Source organism: Eptesicus fuscus, chromosome 20 (genome assembly GCF_027574615.1).
Source record: "Eptesicus fuscus isolate TK198812 chromosome 20, DD_ASM_mEF_20220401, whole genome shotgun sequence".
Lineage (NCBI taxonomy): Eukaryota > Metazoa > Chordata > Mammalia > Chiroptera > Vespertilionidae > Eptesicus > Eptesicus fuscus.
The window spans coordinates 12,351,717-12,365,943 of NC_072492.1; the positions used below are offsets into that span (position 1 = coordinate 12,351,717).

Genomic DNA, 14,227 nt, shown 5'->3' on the forward strand with positions numbered 1-14,227 from the left:
AGGCTAGAAGAGGTCAATGGGGGAGAAAAGGAATATCTGTAATACTTTCAACAATAAAGATGAAAAGAAAAAAAAAAGAGGTCAGTGCCCCTGACTAGTCAGGTGCTGCCTGTTTTAATTCTTGCAGCACACCAGTGTGCCAGGGCACACCAGTTGAAAATTGCTGCTCCGCCCTGGCCAGGTAGCTCAGTTGGTTGGAGCATCATCCCCACACGCCACGATTGTGGGTTCCCTCCCCGGTTAGGGCACATACAGGAAGCAACCGATGAGTGGATAGATATGTGGAACAACAAATTGATGTTTCTCTCTCTGTCTCCCTCAAAATTAATATTTAAAAATACAAAGAAAATTGTTGCTCTAGCCCAGGTGGAAGAAAATAAATTCAGCCTCCCAAGGTGGGTGGGAGACACTGAGGGCCACTGGGCCTGTGTAAAATGTTCATTCATCGCCCAGGGGTACTATAATTTGTCTTATTGTTAATATATTAACTTTCTTAAACCTGACCCAGCACTTGCTCCATCCACCTCATTGTCTCTCTTTAAGGTGTTTTTTTTTAAATATATTTTTATTGATTTCAGAGAGGAAGGGTGAGGGAGAGATGGAAACATCAATGATGAGACATAATCATTGACCGGCCATCTCCTGCACGCCCCCTTACTGGGGCTCATGCCTGCAACCCAGGCATGTGCCTTTAACCAGAATTGAACCTGGGACCTTTCAGTCCGCAGGTAGACACTATCCATTGAGCCAAACCAGCTAGGGCTCTCTGTAAGTTTTTATTAAGGACACATTTCATATGTATATACAGGAGTGGTCAAAAGTAGGTTAATAATAATATAATAATTAATTAATATAAGAATAAACTGTTTCACTTACAATTGTAAACCTACTTTTGCCAACCCTAAAAGTAGGGAATAGGATAATGAACCCTCACATATCTGGGAATCCATATTCTGGCTTTGATAATTATCAGCACTGGACTAATTTTGTTTCCCTCTCCTTTCCTAACCCCCAGATTAATTGTCTCTTGAGGTTTAAATGGCCATTTATCCTATCCCTGTGATCTTAATTTGCTCATTCAACGATTCCATATCTCTCCATTAAACACTGCCTATGAGTCAGGCATTAGTAAGTTTATTGAAGACCTAGTATATGCCAAGTGTTTTACATACCATTTTATTTTATATTACCCTCCCTGTTATTATCTCTATTTTACAGATGATAGAATTGAGCCTCAGAGATTTAATGACTTGTTCAAAGCACTAACTTTAAATTCTATGTTTTTTTTTTCCTATGACCCAATGGTCTTGACCTCGAATTACTATCTATCACTGTGCTTCCCAGACAACAGAGGTCTTCATTCACTTACGTGTTACTGAACCTCTAAGTGTGGGTGCCAGGCCCTGTGCTGAACACAACTGACATAATTCCTCCTTTAAGGAGATTCAACAGGCATTTACAATTCAAAGCGTTACATGTTACCATGGTTTTAAGCCAGGTAAAAACCCGATCTTAGTCAAGGAAGGCTTCATGGAGGAAGTTTAGGACAAAACATGTAGCACAAAACCAAGGGCAGTGGGCATGGTCAGAATGTTCCAGGGAGGACAGCAGCAGTGCAAAGGCTGGAGGAGGGTCTGCTGAACTCTGTGGTGTTAGCATGGCTAGAATATGTAGAGTTGAATGGCGGAATAATGAAAAACAAGGCAGGAGAAGCAGGCGGAATCTTGAAGGGTCTTTGATGCCAAACTTTAGACTTTACTCAATAGATGGTGGGGGTGCTCAGCTGGTGTGGCTCAGCGGTTGAGCATGAACCTGTGAATCAGGAGGTCATAGTTTGATTCCCAGTCAGGAAATGCTGGGGTTGAGGGCTCCATCCCCATGTGGGGTGTGTGTGTGTGTGTGTGTGTGTGTGTGTGTGTGTGCAGGAAGCAGCCAACGACGATTTTCTTATCGTTGATGTTTCTATCTCTCCTTTTTCCTTCCTCTCTCTGAAGACAATAAAAACGTATTTTTAAAAAAAGACTGTGGGGAGCCAGTGAAGGGTCTTAAATAGGAGAGTGACACCAGATTTGAGTTTTAGAAAAATCACTAAGGATTTGGAGAAGTGATTTAAGGGGGTTGGACAGGGAGACCAAGTAGGAGCCTGATAAGAGTAACGGAGGGAAGTAAGGTGTGTGGCTTGGACAAAGACAATGGCAAGGTAAATCGGAGGGCAGAGGAGCAAGCCCGGATGTGCACCTGAAAGTACTCAAGAGAAGGGCGCAGAAAGGAGGGTGTTAGCCCCTTCCCAAGGACTCTTCATTATTCAAACTCTCCTAAACGGTGTTTACATTAAGGCGGGTGGTGGGGTCTCTCAGAGATAGGATTGTTTCTGGAAGTGAACTGGAGGATCCGCCTTCTCCCTCAACATCACAGTGAAAGAAATGTCCAGAGAGACAAAGCGACTTGCTCAAGGTCACACAGCGTGTCAATGGCAGAACCTGACTCCTTGTTCTTTACATGGAATTAACGGGGCCTCCAGTGAGGCCAGCAGCTGGGGGTGCTCTGCCAGCATGCCTGGACCTAAGGGGACCCGAGCAAGATGGGAAGGGGTTGGACAGATTCTTCCTCCTCCCCTCTGCCTCTCCCTGCCACGCTTTCCCCTACACGTGGCTCCAGCGATCAGGCAAGGAAGGCATAATTGTTGAAACAGTTCCTTTGTGCAGAACAGGAGGTTCAGAAATTACGGTCTGCGGCAAGAGTACCTATCTTGAGATCTGAGATCCCCTCCTCCACAGCCCTCTCCAGCTAGGGAAGGGGACAAAGGGCATTCCTGAGGCACCTCGTCCCACCCACTGGACTCCCCAACTCCCTGGTGGTTTCTCCAGTCAAGTTCTCACTGAGAGGCCCCGCCCTCGGCGGCTCCACCGTTGCCATGGCAATTAGGTGGGTGGACAGCCCGTCCTACCTAGAGGCCACCCAACCCTCGCGTGGGGAGTTACCATAACAACCCCCTTAGTAAGAGAGGGGGTTGTGTCCTTCCCCCTTCCTCTGCAGAGAGAGGGGTGGGCGGCTTGATCGGCAGCTGAGCACACGAAAGAGGAGGGGAAGGAGAAGGGGAAGGAAAGGCGTCAAAGGAGAGCTAAGAAGAAAGTGGGGGAGAGAAAGGGCAAAAAATAGGGGAAGGGAAGGGAACACGTGTGCGCACGCGCGGCAGCTGGTGGTGCGCGGCCGCCTCGGCCGCCGCCCACTTCTTTCACGCCCGGCTCGCGCGGTCGCTCGGTCCTCACGCGCGCCTTTCTCTACCTCCTCTGCGCTTGCGCGCAGGTGCCGGCGCCTAGGGGGAGGGGGACCCGGCGCGCTCGCGTCACGTTCTCTCGTCCACCCTCCCGGCGCGCCGCCACTCCGCGCCTGCGCAGCAGAGTCGGCAGGCTCGGGTTGCAGGCTCCCGGACGGAGGCTCCTGTCAGCCCGTGGGTCGGTCCTCCCGCCGGCCCTCCCCTTCCCTGGTGGTGTCCGCCCCCAGGATCCCCCGATGGGGGAGAAGTGGCGACGGCGGCAGCGGAATAGCCGAGCAGGAGCGTGAGCGGCTCCGGGGCCCCATTCGCCGCGGAGGCCATGGGCGACCCAGCCCCCGCCCGCAGCCTGGACGACATCGACCTGTCCGCCCTGCGGGTGAGCGCGCCGTCCCCCAGCTTCGCCCGGGTTCCCGTCCCCGCCGCGGGGGAGCGGGTTGGCCGCTCGCCTCACGTGCTCCCCGGAGGCCCTCTCCGGCAGCCCGCCCGGTCCCCCTCGGCGACCCCCGCTCCCTTCCTGGGCGCCCACCGGGGCTGGGCCCCCGCCCTCTGCTCTTCCCTCTCCACTTGCTGCAGATTCTGGGGAGCCACCAGTTCGGTCCCCACCCTGTGGGGCCCCGCCCCCACACTTCCCTGCCACCTCTACCTTTGCTGAGGTTCCGGGCTCTCTGCCTTCAAGGTGTTGGATGGTCACCCTCTAGTCCCTCTAAACTTAAGCTCCATCACCTGCAGAATCTCTATTATGGTGCCCCTCCCTGGCTGCCCCCCCAACCCCCCCTCCTCTTGAGCCTCTTTCAGTCCTTGCCCTTACTTAGGGCAAGGATTTCCTCCCCCTCCTTTTTCTGGGTTTCTCGAATGTTGACTTTGCAACTGTCTTGACAAGCCTCCCTCTCATCACCCTTTATCCTCCTCGGCCACCCCTGAATTGCATCTCTCCCTGGTCGGAATTTCAGCCTCCCAACTCCACCCCGCACCGCCTGCCGGCGTCCTCATCCCCCCCGTTCAGCTCTCCCCAGCCCTTCTCTGGTGTTTCGAGTGCAGCAGTCTAGAACCAGGCATTTCCGGTCTCAGGGTCCCTGAATATTACATTACCAACTCTGCAGCCGTGTGGGGCTGGGAGGAAAGACAAGTGCATTGGTGGAGGAGGGGACGCATGTATTCTTTTCAGAAACTCCAGCATGGGTTGGGAAGAGGATGTTGATGCATGGACTCACACAAAACCCATGCTGTATGTTACGTGGAAAACCTGCTTGAGGGATGGGGGGGGGGGGTGGTCACGAAGACCTCTCAAGGGAGGGGCTAATTTGAAAAGGGACGAGAAGAAACTACCGCAGCAGGAATTTCTTGGAAATACCTATTTATTGTTCCGCCTGGGGCCCTGGCATGCCCTCCTATGGGAGCTTTCAGGAGCACTTGTGTGCTTTCCTTTCTTCAACGAGGAGCTCTGACTTCAGGGGCAATTTAGTGATTTCAAGGTGAACGCTCCAGACTGTCACCCAGGTGGTGTTTTTGTCCTGTGTCCTTCGAGCTTCTCATCAGGCCAAGATGTGGGGAGAGGAGGATTTCCCCTCTCTGGGTTAGCTTCTCTGGAGGCCGTTTCCATGGTCTTCTGGCTTAGGAGTTCGCCAGGGAACACGGCCAGTATCAGAGAAAAGGCGGTCAGCCACACAGGTGCCCCGGATATGACTGGAGGGGAGAGGGGAATTGAAGAGAACAGAGGCATGTTGTTAATTGGGTTTCTCTAGGTGACATAGATTTTCCTTGCCATTCAGGTCATAATTTGTTTGGTGCAATGTTGGGCTAGGAGACCTGACTTGCTGGAGATAAGGTGATAAGTTGCTGAGGAGGGAGAGACTAAGCATCGAATTTCTGTGTGTGTGTGTGTGTGTTGGTGGGGAGAGTGTCTGAAGGCTTTAAGCAGGGAGATTTTTAAGGTCAGCTTAAACTTTGATTCTCAAGTTAAGCCAGTTAGGGTATAAGATGATAATTCAGGCTCCCCTTGATTTACTCCTCTCAGGGACGAGTCCCCACTTTCCCTTCTTCCCTTCCCACTTTAGTTGTTAATTAACTCTGGCTCCAGGTTCTGTGGCTGTGGTGACTTAAATGACAATAAAAAAGGGGTGAGTTCAAACCATGACCTTTGACTTAAACCTTGTGGGACTCTGCTTGGGCTTCTGTTTTCCTTTAGCCTCCTCTGCTAGTTTGGCCTGGATCCTCAGCCTGGGATTTCCAGCAATTCTGCAAACACCCTTTGACCTTGGATGTGGTATTTCCTTTCTGGACTTTTCTGCTAGAAGCAGTGTTTGCCTCCTTCCTCAGTTGCCTCCTGCCTTACTCTCCTCTCTCCTTCCAGAGAGGCCGCTGATCTGCTCCCAAGTGCTTCTGTCTTTCCTGCCTCAGGCTTCTTACTAAAGCACCCCCCCCCCCCCCCCGCCCTGGTACGCCAGGGGTTGAGAGGGAGCTGTGCTTTCTTTGAAATGGGGCTAGAAGGGGCCTGCTTGCTCCTTGATGCTGACCTTTTCTCAGTGCCTGTCCCCTCTACTCCACCTCAGAGAGCTGCTGTGGAGCAACTAGCTCAGTCATCTCTTAGCTCTGTTCCTGTCTGTTTTCCAGTGAGAAATCGGTAACCTAGAGAATTAACAGCAAAGATGTTTCCCATTGCCCTAGCGCCATGGTCAGCAAACTGCGGCTTGCGAGCCACATGCGGCTCTTTGGCCCCTTGAGTGTGGCTCTTCCACGGCCCGGGCGAGTCTATTTTGAAGAAGTGGCATTAGAAGAAGTTTAAGTTTAAAAAATCGGGCTCTCAAAAGAAATTTCAATCGTTGTACTGTTGATATTTGGCTCTGTTGACTAATGACTTTGCCGACCACTGCCCTAGCGGGTTTGGCTCAGTGGATAGACCGTCGGCCTGTGGACTGAAGGGTCCCAGGTTCGATTCCGGTCAAGGGCACATGCCTGGCTTTCGGGCTCGATCCCTAGTGTGGGGCGTGCAGGAGGCAGCCGATCAATGATTCTCTCTCATCATTGATGTTTCTATCTCTCTCGCCCTCTCCCTTCCTCTCTGAAATTAATAAAAATATTTAAAAAAAGATGTTTCCCTTCACATCATCTTGTGTTGGGGGCCTGCGGAGGGGGATGGGAGAGGAACATATTCAGCATTTAGTAGCTGGTCTTACAGAGGCCAAATTGTCATTCTCCTCTTGTTTCAAGATAAGGCTTGATTTTTAGCTGGTGATGAGAGTAATGGTCTGATATTAGGGAAGATTGAATTGCACTAATCTCTTAGTCCTGTGTGGGGAAGCCAGGTGGACCTGCCACTTGGTGATCACAGGCACCCTTGACCTCTTGGAGGCTCCGTTTCACCATCAGCACAGTAGTAGGGGGTTGTATTCCTAAGTTCAAGTCCTGGCTTTTTCACGGAAACCTTGGCCTTGCTCCTCCTCCTTCCCTTACTTGCTACAGATTCTGCAAAGCGCCTTAACCTCTCTACAGCTCTGTTTCCTCATTTGTATAGGAGAGGAATGTATACTAGTACTGGACTCAGTTGCTGAGGGTTAATGAAATTCTGTATGCTAACTACTTAGTCCAATACCTGGCACATAGTGACCATATACTAGCTTTTATTGTTGTTAATTGTTATCAAATGGCAATCAGAGAAGCCTTCGAGGGCAACTGTATCTAAAATAGCACTCCCTCCCCTGCTTAACATTTACATAAAATTTTAAATAACATTCCCTTAGTCGGCTTTATTTTTACTTCATAGTATATATCACCTGCTGACATATATATTTTCATCAACCCTGACTGAAATGTAAATACAGTGAAAGCTAGTATTGTGACTGTTGTTCATTTTTGCATCCCGAGCGCCTATAACAGTGTTTTGCGCATAAAGGGGGCTCAAAAGGTTGTTGAATAAATGCATGTTATAATAAGTGAAAGCTCTTAGCACAATGCTTGCTTAGAGAAAGGATTCAACAAATGTCATGCTTATTAGGCTTCCTCCTGCCACTCGTTTATATGCGCACAATTAAGAATATATCTTTTCTGAGTTGTTTTGAAATCAGACCTTGTCTGGTGGTCAAGAGGGTTCTGGAAACTTCTATCTGAGCAATGCTCGTGAAGTAAAGTTAGGATCATTCAGGAGAAAATTTGGGCCTCTTGTTTCAAACCTTTTTTGTGTCCAAGCTTGGTTATATTCCAGAAGAGTCTTCTGACTTGGAACTCTTGGCTTCTCACAGAGGGCAAGTATCAGTGGAAGTGGATGGGACAAGGAGGGAGCAGACCCCAGGCTGGCCTCTTTCCTGTGCATTGCTCCTTTTGGTTGACCCAACTTCATAAATCAAACAGCTTCTCTTTACTGTCCGACCAGCTGGAAGTTTTAGACTGCAGTGTTCCTTGAAACTAGGGAGCTAAGTACAGTGTTGCTGTATTGAAATAATATCATGGAGCGCAGTCAAGAGAGACTTGTTGCTAGGTAGTAGTGCTGACAAAGATGTTCTTTTCCGATGATTTTGTGTTGTTGTGTCTGTTCTTTGGAGAAGTCTCTTCCCCCTCCTTGTCTCTTCATGAGACTGTAGAGCCAGCACCACTTGGAAAGCTGGCAGTTCTGGGCATGCGTTTCTAGGCTGCTGAGCAACGTGGGACTGCTCCTGTGTTCTGATGTGCTGGCTGTCCAAATGTTGATGACAGATGCCTCAGGCGGGGGAATGGGAAGGCTGACCTCCTGCTGCAGAAGAAATGGTGTTAGATAGTGACTTTTTTTCTTAGAGAACTGTACATGGGGAGTGGGGCTGTTTGGGGAGCTCGTGGCATTTGGAATGAAGTGAAATGCTGTTTTGGCAAAATGAAGGAAGGAAGATTGCGGAGAGTTTTGCTGGAACTAGATGTTCAGCCATTCCCCCAAATGAGGGCAGAGTCACCACCACCCTTGATGCGGTGGGATAGGACAGATTGCCGTAGTCCTTAGTGATACATGGAGGGGAAGGTCTTTGCAAAAGTGAGGTTTTGACAGTTAAGATAGTAGTAGGAGGGTTCGCAAGAGAGCCAGCGGATCCACTCTCTCAGGCTTGCCCCGGGAGCTCAGTTGACGCTATGCTGTGTGGAGTCCTGGTTTCAGACTTAGCCTCCTCCATTCCTTGCAGCTTTGAACTGTGTGCCTAACACGGGGTAACCAGTGCTCGCTTCGGCAGCGTACATACGAAAACTGGAATGATACCGAGAAGGTTAGCGTGGCCCCTGTGCAGGGATGACTCGCAAATTCATGAAGCGTTCCATATTTTTTAAAAAGAAAAAGAAGACAGGATAACTCACACAGCTTGGATAGGAAGAGTGTCCTCAGTTGTCATTTTGGGGACAAGATGGTTGAAAGTGCCTAACCACTCGTTACAAGCTTGCACCTTTCGCATAGTACTATCAATAAGGAATGTGGTAACCTCTCAACCCAGAAATATAAAACAGTTCTGGGACTGAGGAGCATCTCCAGAAGCCATCTGAGAGTCTGTCTGACTAATCATTCTGTCTCCAAAGTTGTGCCAGAGAAAGTTAATAATATCCTTTCTTGCATCAGTCAGTCACCAATCATTGTCAGTCTGCTGTATTGAGAATCAGGCTCTCGGTACTATGGGAAGGATGTAATATTGTACTCAGTACTGTACAGAGTTATTTAATCAGAGCTCTGGGAGCATCCACTTAAGAAATGCCTTTGTGCCCTGGCCAGGTAGCTCCGTTGGTTAGAGCGTCAACCCAATATGCTAAGGTTTTGGGTTTGATCCACGGTTGAGGAACATAAAAGACTCAACCAATGAATGCATGGGTAGGTGGAACAACAGATCAATGTTTTTTTCTCTCTCCCTTCCCTTCCTCTCCCTCTCTAAAAAAATCAATAAATAAAAATTTAACAAGAAATGCCTTTGCAAGTTCAGGCTCCCCTTTTCTGATCTGTTATTGCTTTCCTCAATGCCTAAGAACCTTGGAGGAATTTCTTGTTAAATTTGTTTTCCATGAATTATACTCATTTTCTGTGATCCTCAGTCATCTTGAAATCCAGTCTTTTCCCTCCCTCAACAAACACTTTATACCCTCCAACTCAATCTTTTCTTTCCTAGGTTTAAGAAATAGAACAAAAGTAATCAGGTTAATAAGTCAACTCTCAAAGCATTTCTTGAATGCCCACATAATATACAGAAAGACACAAAAACATCACTTGGTAGAAGAATTGGACCCTGTCCACAGCCAACATCCATTGTCTCCTCTCTCCTGTTCTTCCTGCCATTCTTTTCCCAACCAACCAGTCCTTGACTTGAATCTGGGATTTTCCTATCTACAGGAAGCTCCTCCAGAGAGTAATTGAAAAGGTACTTGAGGTGCTTTATAAGGGTAGGGAATGGTAGAGGAAGGAGAGAAGAAAGGGATGGAATTGCAGTGACTCAAGGAACCTCTGGAGATTTTGTCCAGTGGCCAGATAGCCTGAGGATGTACTTGGTAACTGTGGGAAGGATTTCCTATCCTGTCTGAGGAAAGATCTAAAACTAGGCATAACGGATAGTGTCAAAACCATCATTGGTTTCCCTACAGTGTAGGTAGTAGGAGAGACATTAATAAAATAATCAATGAATGAGCCCTGCCTGGTGTGGCTCAGTTGTTGAGTGTTGTCCCATTCACTGAGATCTCTGATTTGATTCCTGGTCAGGGAACATGCCCAGGTTGCAGGCTCGATCCCCAGTAGGGGGCGGGGGCATGCAGGAGGCAGCAGATCCATGTTTCTCTCTTTGATTGATGTTTCTTTCTCTCTCCCTCTTCATTCCTCTCTCTTTAAAATCAATAAAAACATATCTATATATATATAAAGCCTAATATGCTAAGTGTCCGACCAATCGGTGGGCTGTTTGGTCAACCGCACGACCAGTCGCTATGACATGCACTGACCACCAGGGGGCAGATGCTCCTACTGGTAGATTAGCTTGCTGCTGGAGTGCGGCCGATGGGGACTGGGTGAGATGGGCCTGACACAGCCTGGAGCCCTCCTGTGGTCCCTCCCAACTGGCCAGCTCCCATCTGCCCTGATTGGGACTGGGCAAGATGGCCCCGATCGGCCCTGATTGCTGGCCAGGCAGAGGGACCTCACCTGTGCACGAATTCGTGCACCGGGCCTCTAGTTAAAAAAATATTCATATGTAATACATATACATACAATTGCGAACGATGGTAAGGACTGTAGGAGAAAACTTTAATATGACATGAAAACATATAGTAAGAATTGCCTTTACTTTTTACGTGATAGAAATATTTGGTTGATTAGATTGAGAGAGAAGTAAATCACATATAAGAAGACCAAGCTGGTATTGCCATAGAAGGAGTAGATAGAAGTGAACCAGCAGGTGGAGTTTGGTGATGACCAGAAATGGGAGACCCTGGAATGGGGCTGTTCTTAGGGTGGAATATTTGGTAAAAAATCAAGGGCTTGGGGCCTGAGGATGGAGTGGAATTTTCTTCTTCTTTTTTTAAATGCTTTTTATTTATTTTTATTTCAGAGAGGGAGAGAGAGACAGAAACATCAATGATGAGAGAGAATCATTGATTGGCCACCTCCTGCACGCCCCCTACTGGGGACCAAGCTCACAACCAGGGCATGTGCCCTCAACCGGAATTGAACCCGGGACCCTTCAGTCCGCAGGCCAACTCTCTATCCACTGAGCCAAACCAGCCAGGAATGGGGTGGAATTTTCAAAAGGATTTCTTCTGAGCCTACTATGGGAGCGGGGGGGAAAGTTTATTTGTTTCAAAGGGTAAGAGCATAGGACTCATATGACCCTCATTTTTATTTAGTAGGGGGAGAAACTCTGTGTCTGGGGTTTGTGGACTCACATGTTGCTTTGCAGAGGGTGGATGAAGGAATGTGCTTGTTGCCTAGAAAGGGCCTATGAGGGAGAAGGGCATATTAGATGTTTTATTTATTTTTAGTTTTATTTTTTTAAAATATATTTTATTGATTTTTTACAGAGAGGAAGGGAGAAGGGATAGAGAGCCAGAAACATCGATGAGAGAGAAACATGGATCAGCTGCCTCCTGCACCCCCCCGCCTCCCCCTCACTGGGGATGTGCCCGCAACCAAAATATGTGCCCTTGACCGGAATCAAACCTGGGACCCCTCAGTCGGCAGGCTGATGCTCCATCCACCGAGCCAAACTGGTTTTGGCTGTTTTATTTTTTTAAAAGAAAAATTGTATATATTTAGGGTATACAACACAATGTGTGTTTTTTTTTGTTTTTGTTAATCCTCACCTGAGAATATTTTTACCGTTGATTTTTAAAGAGAGTGGGAGGGATGGTGGGAGGCAGAGACAAACATCGATGTGAGAGAAACACATTGATTGGTTGCACACACCCTGACCGTGGCTGAAGATTGAACCTGCAACCCAGGTACGTACCTTTGACCCAGGAATCAAACCTGTGACCTTTCGGTGTGTGGGCTGATGCTCTAACCATCGAGCACACCAGCCAGGGCAGCAACATATTTTGATATACGTAGTGAAATGGTTGCTACAGTCAAGCTAATGAACATAGTCATCTCCTCATGTAGTATGTGTATTACTGTGTATTTCTGAATGTCATTAACCTAAGTGGTAGCTCGGATTGGAAGGCTGGTAAGTCTCACAGAAATAAGTACAAGTAGGCCTGGTTGTTGTGGTCTGTGGGAAGTGGGTTCTTCCTGACATTAGATGTGTGTGAATAGATGATGCTCTCGGTTTACATTGTGTACAAGTAAAGGGTGATTGGGGTGTGTGGGGGGAGTGTTACTGATTTTGCATGTTTGAAATGAAACGGGTGAGGAGCCACTGTCTTGGGCTTCTTGGAGGAGCCGTACTCCAGGAGCAGCTTCAGTGTCTGGGGTGGCAGAGTAGAAGACAGTGGGGTAGACTGAGAAATGTTTGATGGCACAGCCTGTGGGTGGAGAGAGATGAGTGGAGGAAATGGACTCTCTGCCTAAGAAAAATGGTGATGGCTGGTAAGGGAGGAGGCAGAAAACCTTTGTCAGAGGAGGTAGTTAGGACCTCAGACTCATCTAGGAAGTGCATGTCCCCACAGCAGGAGAATCTTACAAGGCCAAAGGTGACTTGGAGAGCTTCTGTAATCACAACCGGGAACCCCCTCCACGCTGAGTCTGACTGAGTCAGTGCATGTGGCAGGGAATGCACCCCTGCCTTGCCTTGAGGGAATGCACCCCTGCCTTGCCATTAGCTGGTCTTCTGAAGAAGAATTGGGAAATTCCTCACAACCTCTTCTTCTACCAGGAACCATTTGAGGCTGTGATCTGAAGGGCTTGCAGTGCTGAGGAGTTTTCTATGTACAGCGGTGCTTGCAGGGACAGACTGAGGATCAGGAGGGGCTGAGTGAAGAAAATTCCACCTCCATCAAGAGTTACCTCAACTGCTTTTTCCACAAAGACTCTCCTGACTATGCTAGTCCTCACTGTTTGTGTTCTCCATCTTCTCACAGACCTTACAGTTTAGCATTTGGTTATATATTACCTCATATTGAATAGTATTTTATGGGTGTTTTTTCCCCTATCACTTCCTTACGTATAGGGACTAAGATCTGTATTTTCCATTGAGTTCTCACAGTGCTTACAAAAATGCTGAGCACATAGTAGGGGTCTAGTAATTACTTGCTTGGTAAGAGATGGATTTAAAACATTCCTGTGACTTGTCCTTTCCCACTAGATTCAGTCTACAAGCACCAAAGCGTGCCTTCTGTGTGCTTGGCACTGGAACAGAAAACAATACAGGTTATTCAGTGCACTGCCTTCCAGGGGGTGTTTAGAAATGGGGGGCGGGGAGGTTTAATTGTCACATGTCTTGGAAGCACTAACAGTATTTAATATTTGGGGATCAGAGATGTTAACCACCCTACAATGTCTGGACAGCACATTGAAAATTTGGTTTTTTTTTCCACCTAAATTTCCAATAGTGCCTCTTGTGAACTTGTTATGAACGAGGGAAAGGTTAGGTGGAGTACTAGATAGCTTTCTTTCATGAAATTGGAAAGTAGTTCCTAAGTGACTTTTTACTTCTTTTGGGGTGGGGAGAGGAATGTAGGCTTTGCATTACTTTTCTGCATGGCATAGATCTCTTCTAACAGCTTTTATTTGTCTGCGAGCACACCTCAGGAGGTAAAGTGGGCCTGTTCCAAGCCAGACTGTAAGGAAGGAGGTTTTCATGTTCTCTCTTCACCACCCACCCACTTTCTTTCAAGGCACATTTGTAAGAAAGTGGCTGAAGCATGTAGTTCTTGGTCTTCCATTTTAAGTGGCTCAGGAAAGAGTTTTCAAAAAAATCAATCAAACAGGGCAACCCCAAAGCCTAAGCAGTATGAGGCAGAGATAGGGGTGTGCACACACAGTGTTTGAGACGGACAGCACCTTTGTCTCATCTTTCTGGTCACCTTGAATACAGAGGTGTCATCACCCAAATTTCAGAAAAGTAACCAGATGTAGAAGGCAACTTGCCTAGTGGATTCTTTGGAGAAAAAGAGCATTGGGTGTGGGCGAGTGGCTGGGAGTAGAGCTGCTGATGGGGACAAGTTGACAAAGCTGTCCCTTCACTTCTCACTATGTATCTCCTAATCTAATTTAGGAGAGCAGAACTCAGTGGGTTCTCTGAGTGGTATATTTCTGGCTGGAAGCTTTATTCAACAAACATGTATACATGTATTTTTTTAGGAACTGTTCTAGGTTGTGAAAGCTCACATGTGGGTGACATCAATTACAAGGAGTAGGTTTTTAATATCAGGTAATATGAGTTTGTATGCTTCTCTCATGTGGGATTATGAGCCATGGAAAAGACCTAAATTCTTATGGAAAGAAGAAGGCGGTTACAGCTAAATGTGTTTTGGGGAAACCATGGGTAGCTTTTTAGGCCCCTTTAATGTTTCCTTCTGGGCCTTCAAACCTGCAGT

At 47.6% G+C, this 14,227-nt stretch overlaps 1 protein-coding gene and 1 non-coding gene across 8 annotated transcripts in view; both read left to right on the forward strand.

Annotated features, from left to right (window-relative positions):
* Positions 1-3,416: 3,416 nt before the first annotated feature.
* Positions 3,417-14,227, forward strand: part of MINK1 (misshapen like kinase 1) — a 60,607-nt gene continuing 49,796 nt past the window's right edge. For all 7 annotated transcript variants that reach the window (XM_028132951.2, XM_028132952.2, XM_008156705.3 and 4 more), the window contains exon 1: positions 3,417-3,653. In XM_028132951.2, the coding sequence (XP_027988752.1) occupies positions 3,597-3,653 (57 nt within the window). In that variant the 5' untranslated portion in view covers positions 3,417-3,596. The remainder of the gene's footprint in view (positions 3,654-14,227) is intronic.
* Positions 8,448-8,554, forward strand: LOC114228136 (U6 spliceosomal RNA). Its single transcript, XR_003614235.2, has one exon. It is a non-coding gene; the product is annotated as a U6 spliceosomal RNA (small nuclear RNA).